This window comes from Octopus sinensis, linkage group LG8, assembly GCF_006345805.1.
Source record: "Octopus sinensis linkage group LG8, ASM634580v1, whole genome shotgun sequence".
Lineage (NCBI taxonomy): Eukaryota > Metazoa > Mollusca > Cephalopoda > Octopoda > Octopodidae > Octopus > Octopus sinensis.
Genome location: NC_043004.1, coordinates 7,949,644 through 7,959,886, shown reverse-complemented (window position 1 = coordinate 7,959,886; position 10,243 = coordinate 7,949,644). Strand labels below are relative to the sequence as shown.

The 10,243-nt window shown below is 35.4% G+C and overlaps 2 protein-coding genes across 2 annotated transcripts; both read left to right on the top strand.

The window, feature by feature from the left end:
* Nucleotides 1-558: 558 nt before the first annotated feature.
* On the top strand, nucleotides 559-1,476 carry LOC115215128 (cyclin-T1-like). The gene has a single exon (XM_029784302.1). It carries the CDS (start codon nucleotides 559-561, stop codon nucleotides 1,474-1,476), a length of 918 nt encoding a protein of 305 aa, XP_029640162.1.
* Nucleotides 1,477-8,983: 7,507 nt separating this feature from the next.
* On the top strand, nucleotides 8,984-9,901 carry LOC115215127 (cyclin-T1-like). Its single transcript, XM_029784300.1, has one exon. The coding sequence runs from the start codon at nucleotides 8,984-8,986 to the stop codon at nucleotides 9,899-9,901; it is 918 nt and encodes a 305-aa protein (XP_029640160.1).
* The last annotated feature ends 342 nt before the right edge of the window (nucleotides 9,902-10,243 follow it).

Genomic DNA, 10,243 nt, shown 5'->3' with positions numbered 1-10,243 from the left:
CTTAAACGGCAAATCCCTATATGTTATGCGTGACAAAGTGATGTTAAACATTTAAATAAAAAATGTTAGCAGTTAATAATTCGATATTCAGAAAAAGGTTTAATATACATGTTAAAATACAAATATAACAAAATTAATGAAAGTATAATTTTAAAATATTTTATAAATCTGTTCTACTTTTGCTAATATAGATGTGGTGAGCTTCAATTTATAAATTTCTATCTTCTATGAATTCAATTAAAAGACTATTTTACTTGAAGGTGAGTTTACACTCCATCGGCGTTTATGACGCATCTTTAATTAGGCTAGATTCCCGGGATCCACTTCCGCTCACCCCTGTCGGCAGGCAACACCTGTTGGGGTATATATAAGAAAGAGGGTCCGTGACAGGGGACAGTGAAGTTTTTGCTTCCGCTTCGCCAACACACACTGACCACGAAAGCAATTTTTCCAACCGAATTCTCCAAGAAAATACTGATTTCAGACACCAAACAGCCGAAACTTTATCGATTAACTGAAAAAGAGATAAAGAACGAGATTTATTTTTAAATGGATCAAATGGCGAATACTGAGAATTCCTTACAGGTGGAAATTGCTGATAATCAACAAACTAATGAAACTCCGATGAATGACTTACCTGAAAGCTCCAATGGAAATGCGCCACGAAAAACAGACTGGATTTTCAGCGAAGAACAAATTGTTGAGATTTTCAAGCGAAAATATCAACCTGATAACTTTACCTATGAAAACGAATTACTTTATCGTCAGAAAACAGGTATGTTTATGTTATACATTAACCGACGATTGATGTTAAGCGAATATATACTAAACATTGCCGTAGTTTATATGCACCGATTCTATATGTATAACTCCTTCCACCAGTTTAGTTATAAACTCATGGGACCCGTGTGTTTGTTTTTCGCTGCTAAATTCGATGATACATTGCTTGCTGTTGAGCAAGTGATTGTCGAAAGTCAAACATATTTCCAACAATATCTACATTTAGAAAAAAACAAAACTACCATTAATCGGATAGCCAATGACTTTTTCCTTTATGAAGAAGCCCTTTTAGTTTGTTTAAACTTCGATTTTCGCATTACTCTACCCCAATCTCATATTATCAAAGTATGTAACATAATCAAACTCGAAGATAAATTAGTGAAAATAATTAACCAGTTTGCTACATGCTGTCTGATTTTAACGAAGTTCTCTCTCAAATATACAGCAAAAACTATCGCATCTATCTGTATACATTTGTTTATTGAATGGGGTAACTGGAAGATTCCGTTGTCTTCCCAACAAAATCCATGGCATTTTTATATGGACACTTCTCTCAATGAACAATTATTGGATGAATTAGTGGTTGATTTCCTTGAGGTACTTCACAACACAGACACAGATTTCAAGAAACAGTTTCCCTTTTTAAACAAATCCGTGTCGCCAAGTAATACGGACAATGCACTGAAAACTGACTAACATATTTCTACACTCTATAGAAATTACACAGAAAACCTAACAAATGATAATAGTGAGCGAAGTCCATACTGTTTCCTACTTAATAAAGTAAGAATTGAACTTATTCTCTATGGCTGTGCATATGTAACACAACCTGTTGCTACATTCAGGTGTGTTTTAATGTATATAAAATGTAAATAGACATCAATTTCTCACTGTTCTTTATTGCGACAGTTCACATGTATTTTATTCATATTAACTTTACACAGTTGAACATGGAAACATTTCTCTTTAATTCTCAATGTTCTACACTCAGATTCCTCTACATACAAACACTATATCATCTCAATCGACGTCTCATTCATTTTTATTATGTTTCATGTATTTTTATACGACTCTTAATTTGCTAATTATTTCCATATAAATCTTCTGGCTTGTGTCAGAAAAACAAACTCTTTCATATGATAATTCTATTTCTTTTTACTCCTGTTTTTTTTGTAATTTTTTTCTATATTTGTAATTATCGTGAGTTTTTTTACTTTTGTTTTTAACCATTCAGATTTACAACTAACATTTCTTTACATTTAATTTGTCATAAACTTTTGTATTATAGAATAAATGATTTTTTTTTTAAATTCAAAATCTTTTTTCTCCTTATTTATTTCATTAATTTATATTCTTTATTCATAAGTCTTCGTTATTATACAAGTATTAAGGTGTTAAGCTCGAATTAATAAACCCCTTACAAGGTCTCGCAGAATTTATACCGACCGTCTGCGTTTTGATTTGAATCTCCGCCGAGATCAACTTTGCTTTTCATTCTTTCACAGTCCATAAATAACGATTCATCTCCGAGCAGCTGACCATCTTAATAGCTTGAGTGATTCTAAAGAAGATGATTTACGGCAGCCATTCTGGCTCAGTGTATTTTCATTTCAAATCCTGCCCTCATTACAGACGTTGAGACTGTCAACAGGTTGAAAAAGCAATAGAAACGGTTTTCTTGGTTAGGTTGAAGATCGACTGCCTACATCCTTAAAACCTTATCCAGAAATGATTTTTAAAATATTGAATTCCCCTGTGCAGAAGCAATTTATATCAACATAGGCGTTTATAAATATTGTAATAATAAACTGTTTTAACTAGATCTTTATTTCGTTATATTTTCAGTTATTTTTCTTAAATTCTTTCTTTTACTTAATGATTCCTTACACCAACATGTCGACTGGTCTTTTTTCTCCACTCAAATTCCCTGTCCTCCATGCGGCGGTTGTCTATCTTCATATTCCCGGACAGATATCGTAGGAGGGCAATGGATACTTCTGGTGTTTCATTTCTCTTCATCTGCTCACAATTTCTTTATTTCTTTTCTTAGTGAGGTTTCTTTTAGTTTCCTAGAGTCCTGACGTCCAGCTACACTTCCATCTAACAAACCACATAACATAGACGTATATATGCGGGTGTATTTGAACATACATCTATGTATACATCCATAAACACGTATATTCATAGACACACCCACCCACCCACATATCTGTGTGTGTGTGTGTATATATATATATATATATATATATATATATATATATATATAGTATATATATGAGTGTGTATATATATGTATATAAATGTGTGTGTGTATACGGAGCTTCTATTCTTATATGCATCGATTCTAATGCGTTTCCGTTCCTATCTGTGCAGTGGTCCCACTTGGATAGTCTTGACCGTCAGCAGTCACGTATTCTTTTGTTTTTGGCGGTTAAATTTTGACCGTTAGGCCTGTCTTTATTCACCACGTGTTACAATTTTCTGTCTTTCGTCTTTTTTTTTTTTTTTTTCGTGGGGTGTGTTCAACTGCCAAACCTGGCAATCTTCTTCCGATTTCATTAGGAGTCTCTTCTTTAATCTTCTGATGTTAAGTATTTTCCTAAACAAACAAACACCGGTTTTCGGTCTCCTGTGAGGGACAAACTCAATACACACACATACACACGTATACGTTTGTACATTTATATATAAAACATCATCATCATTCTCATCTTCCGCTCAAGCACAACATAATGCGAAAGGTCTCGGTTATTGCATCCGAGTGAGTAGCCCAGCACTCGAGACGAACCCGCCTCGGTGAGGTCCAGGGCCCGAAAGGAACTCAGCCACATTGCTCGATGGGGCCTAACAATAATAATAATAATAATAATAATTGTGTACAGTGCTCAGGTGCACTACAACTCATCTAAAGTGTATATATAATCAGGTGTAGTTTCGGCGGATTTCGGAAAGCATGAGGGCCTTAAAGCATCCAGTGTTCTGAAGGTGCCATTTATGCGCCACCGACATGGGTCCCTTCGTAATCCCTTAACACATCCTATCAGGTGTAGCTTTTAAGTTAAACATGACTTGGGCCAATCTCAGATGGAAATATGTCTAAGTTACATACATCAAAACATACACACTCATACATTGAGGCATACTTGCATATACACATAAACCCATACATGTATACATGCATACACGTATAAACACATGCATACATACATCAAGACATACATAAATGCATGCATACATGTACACATACATACACATAAACGCATATATGCACACACACACATAAACACATACATACATACACACATATACATTCATACACATACATACACACACTCATAGACACACATACATACATGCATATACATATCTTTACGCATACACAAACACATACATGTATGCATGCATACACACATACACACACACATACACATATATACATACATACATACATACACACACACTCATACATACATACACACATACATACATACACACACACACATATATGCATACATACACACACACATACATACAGACATGCACATACACCGCACCTGCACACACACATACATCAATACAATACATACACACACATACATGAGGCGCAGGTTTTATGTCGGTGTTATCCCAGTTACCTTCTCCTAGAAGGATGCCCTAACAAGGGCTAGGAGTCCTTCACTTCCAGTGGTTTAAACACGCGATCGGGTATTCAGTCCGACTATTTCTATGTCCCCGTGCATGATGCAGCCTTAAGCCTTAAGAAAAAAAAATTACACATTTATTGGATGGCCGTTAACTCTCAAGAGTTCCTCCGCCCTTTGACGAGTTTTGTTTTTCATCCCGCAGGGTGTCCAATAAACACCCTCCTCACCAAGCAAACTTGATGGGGTTACCGGTTTAGTCGCCGACACCCGACCATGTATCAGGTTGTACTGGGTTACATGATACCAGTAGCACTCGAAAGTGACCTGACATACATATATACATACATACACATATACATATATACCCACACATATATACATACATACACACACACACATACATACATACACACATATATACAGACATGCATATACACACACATAAACATACATACACACACACATACATGCATACCTACATACATGCGTACATACATACAAACACACGCACACACACATATATACTTACATACAAACACACGCACGCACACACACACACATACATACATACAAACACACGCATGTACAAATACATAAATACACACATACATATAAATACATATCTACACATACACACATATATGCATACATACACACACATACATACAGACATGCACATACACCACACATACACACACACATACATACCTGCGTACATACAATAACACACACACACATATATACATACATAAAAACACACGCACACACATACATACATACATGCACACAAACATACAAACACACGCACACACACATACATACACACATATATGCATACATACACACACAGACATACATACACACACATACATACATACATGCGTACATACATACAAACACACGCACACATATATATATATACATACAAACACACGCACACACATACATACATAGAAACACACGCATACACACATACATACAATCATACATACATACACATACATACATACATACATACATACATTCATACACACACACATACATACATAAATACAAACACACGAACACACACATACATACATACAAACACACGCACACACACATACATACGTACATACATACATAAATACATACACACACACACATACACACATACATACATAAACACATACACACATACATACATAAATACACACATACATACAGACATGCACATACACCACACATACACACACATATACAACATACCTACAGACATGCACATACACCACACATACGCACACACACATGCATACATATATACACACACATACATACATACACACCGAGGAGCATCCAAGACAGATCACTCTAAACAACATTGCATGGTACACAAATAAGCATTTTATAGATTGGCGTAAAATGGTGTGGAATTACGTGACGTGATTTCTTTATTCCAAAAAACACATTTTTAAAGAAAGTCTACATTTCTAAAGTATGTTTTGAAACCTTTATTTTAATTACTTTTTTTCTTAAAATAAGGTAAAATACGACCAAATAAACAGCGAAGGGCAGGTAACGAATGAACGATACGTCACCATCTGCATGAGTTATTTCCCTTGCATCGCTACTTGTTTCCACGCGCACGTTAACTCACAGAATCGCATCGTGTACATCTGCTTCTGTGTGTGTATGTCTATGTGTCACAGATGGAGGATGACTTCAAGATGTGTAATTTTCCTGGATAATTTCATTTATCACTGAATTTCATTTTAAATTTTATGCTTCAGGATTACAGAAAAATAATACTTTTTTCCCAAATTTCTTCACAACGAAAAAATGTGCTGAATGTAATTTATATTTTCTGATTCAGACCTAGAAGCCACCAAGTCGTTTAGCTTGGCAAATAAGATCACAACATTTGCCCTGAACGAGACACCGGTTTGTGGCAGGGTTGAGGGCGAGCAGCGATTTTGAGGAGACAGGGGACAAAGCGACTATACCATTGGAAAGCAATATAAGGCCATTCAGCATTTTGTCCGACGTGCTAACGATGCTTCCAGCACGTTGCCTTACGTAAGTACAATGCGATTTACCAACTTTTTCCTAAGTAGTAGTAGTAGTAGTAGTAGTAGTAGTAGTAGTAGTAGAGAATCTTTAATATGCCGGACTAAGAGCTTAGCGGTATTTCGTCTGCCGTTACGTTGTAAGTTCAAATTCCGCCGAGGTCGACTTTGCCATTCATCCTTTCGGCGTCGATAAATTAAGGACCAGTTACGCACTGGGGTCGATGTAATCGACTTAATCCGTTTGTCCCCTCTGTGTTTAGTCTCTTGTGGATAGTAAAGAAATAGGTATTTCGTCTGCCGCTACGTTCTCGGTTCAAATTCCCCCGAGGTCGACTTTGCCGTTCATCCTTTCGGAGTCGATGAAGTACTAGTTACACACTGGGGTCGATGTAATCGAATGCCTCCCCCTCCCCAATAATTTCTGGCCTAGTACCTATTGAGGAAAGGATTATTATTATAATTATTATTTGGGTTTTGGCTCACGTTCGGTCATATTCCTGACAGGAATTATGTGGTTAGCGGGTTACTACCTCTAACCTTAGGGATACACAAGTTTTCACCAATCTTCCAAGTGCTTAGAACCCTCATGACAATCCTTCCTGTCCATAAGAGACATCTTTCGTAAGAGCACTACAGGGCTTTCTACTCCAAATGAACAATCGAAAGAGTATCAAGCGAAATGGATGCTGGCATATAGTTATGTTCTGCGTTCAAATCCGGCAAGGCCCAAATTTGCCGTTCATCTTTGTAATGCTGAGAAGCATAAATAGTAGGGCTGTTTTACTAGAAATTATCATTAATATTAATTAGAGCAGCAGAATACAATAATAGCCCTTCGTGGACATCACAAGACAATCGCCTTCGATTGAGCCTTATGTGCTATTTTCTACACATAAGAAATAGAAAACCATTCAACAACTACATCAGAGTATCCTGACGCTTCGCATCGACACATTCGATAATACAGTTTCCATTTGCAACATGGATCTTTTCACTCACAATTTTCATTTCGTTTAATTTTCGTCCAATTCATTGCAATTTCTGTGTATTTATGTACGTTTTCTATGCTAATTATAAAAACGAAATTCCTTTTCGCCATAAGAAAATAAATATAATATTAATAGCATTTAAAATTTGTAAATTTTGAGTAATTTCAGCCAATCGAAAACCACAAACACATCGGTGCCAGTTTCCATGGTAACAAGTCGAGGTAGTGTCTACTTTCCAAGCACGTCTACTTTACACGTCTGTTGTTGTCCTGTCACCACCTCACTCACCATTTGGCCTTTTTATATTCTTTACATGCTTCTTACAACATTTCGCATGATTTCATTCATTAAAATTTATTAATGACACGTAGGGAGACGGTCTCTCATAAATCTGTAGAGATTATATTCAAAAGTAAAACTTATTAAAACTTCTGTCGACGTCGTCGTAATGTTTTGTCTAACGTTGTCATGTTGCTATGCACAGCTATCACGCAGAAAATGCCGGCTTTTCAAATCCTACTTCATTATTCGATGAAAATAATCAACCTTTAAGCCTCTATAACATGCTTCTCAATTTTTTTCTGCAACAATTGAATAACAACACCAAATTCAGTGTGAGGAATTTCATTAATATACCAAGTTTGAAAATTTTCAGACAATTTTAAAATATCAGTAACTGAACCACACAGAAAAGATGCATTTTTATAAGTTCTCCTGGTTCTTTTTCACAATAAAAGTGGTTTTCATTAAAAGCGATTCATCACATGCGTAGCTGTGAGTCTTTCTCTGTGTGTTTGTGTGCAAAATCGTTTACACAAACCTCGTAGTTAAGTCGTTTACATAAACATCTTTTATATAGTTGTTTATTTATGTTGGAAAAGCAAACAGATTTCAACGATATGTATTTTTGTTTGTATGAAGCAAAATACGAAGCAGATATATTTTTATTATTTTTATTTTTATACTTAAACGGCAAATCCCTATATGTTATGCGTGACAAAGTGATGTTAAACATTTAAATAAAAAATGTTAGCAGTTAATAATTCGATATTCAGAAAAAGGTTTAATATACATGTTAAAATACAAATATAACAAAATTAATGAAAGTATAATTTTAAAATATTTTATAAATCTGTTCTGCTTTTGCTAATATATATGTGGTGAGCTTCAATTTATAAATTTCTATCTTCTATGAATTCAATTAAAAGACTATTTTACTTGAAGGTGAGTTTACACTCCATCGGCGTTTATGACGCATCTTTAATTAGGCTAGATTCCCGGGATCCACTTCCGCTCACCCCTTTCGGCAGGCGACACCTGTTGGGGTATATATAAGAAAGAGGGTTCGTGACAGGGGACAGTGAAGTTTTTGCTTCCGCTTCGCCAACACCCACTGACCACGAAAGCAATTTTTCCAACCGAATTCTCCAAGAAAATACTGATTTCAGACACCAAACAGCCGAAACTTTATCGATTAACTGAAAAAGAGATAAAGAACGAGATTTATTTTTAAATGGATCAAATGGCGAATACTGAGAATTCCTTACAGGTGGAAATTGCTGATAATCAACAAACTAATGAAACTCCGATGAATGATTTACCTGAAAGCTCCAATGGAAATGCGCCACGAAAAACAGACTGGATTTTCAGCGAAGAACAAATTGTTGAGATTTTCAAGCGAAAATATCAACCTGATAACTTTACCTATGAAAACGAAGTACTTTATCGTCAGAAAACAGGTATGTTTATGTTATACATTAACCGACGATTGATGTTAAGCGAATATATACTAAACATTGCCGTAGTTTATATGCACCGATTCTATATGTATAACTCCTTCCACCAGTTTAGTTATAAACTCATGGGACCCGTGTGTTTGTTTTTCGCTGCTAAATTCGATGATAAATTGCTTGCTGTTGAGCAAGTGATTGTCGAAAGTCAAACATATTTCCAACAATATCTACATTTAGAAAAAAACAAAACTACCATTAATCGGATAGCCAAAGACTTTTTCCTTTATGAAGAAGCCCTTTTAGTTTGTTTAAACTTCGATTTTCGCATTACTCTACCCCAGTCTCATATTATCAAAGTATGTAACATAATCAAACTCGAAGATAAATTAGTGAAAATAATTAACCAGTTTGCTACATGCTGTCTGATTTTAACGAAGTTCTCTCTCAAATATACAGCAAAAACTATCGCATCTATCTGTATACATTTGTTTATTGAATGGGGTAACTGGAAGATTCCGTTGTCTTCCCAACAAAATCCATGGCATTTTTATATGGACACTTCTCTCAATGAACAATTATTGGATGAATTAGTGGTTGATTTCCTTGAGGTACTTCACAACACAGACACAAATTTCAAGAAACAGTTTCCCTTTTTAAACAAATCCGTGTCGCCAAGTAACACGGTCAACGCGCTGAAAACTGACTAACATATTTCTACGCTCTATAGAAATTACACAGAAAACCTAACAAATGATAATAGTGAGCGAAGTCCATACTCTTTCCTACATAGTAAAGTAAGAATTGAACTTATTCTCTATGGCTGTGCATATGTAACACAACCTGTTGCTACATTCAGGTGTGTTTTAATGTATATAAAATGTAAATAGACATCATTTTCTCACCGTTCTTTATTGCAACAGTTCACATGTATTTTATTCATATTAACTTTACACAGTTGAACATGGAAACATTTCTCTTTAATTCTCAATGTTCTACACTCACATTCCTCTACATACAAACACTATATCATCTCGATCGACGTCTCATTC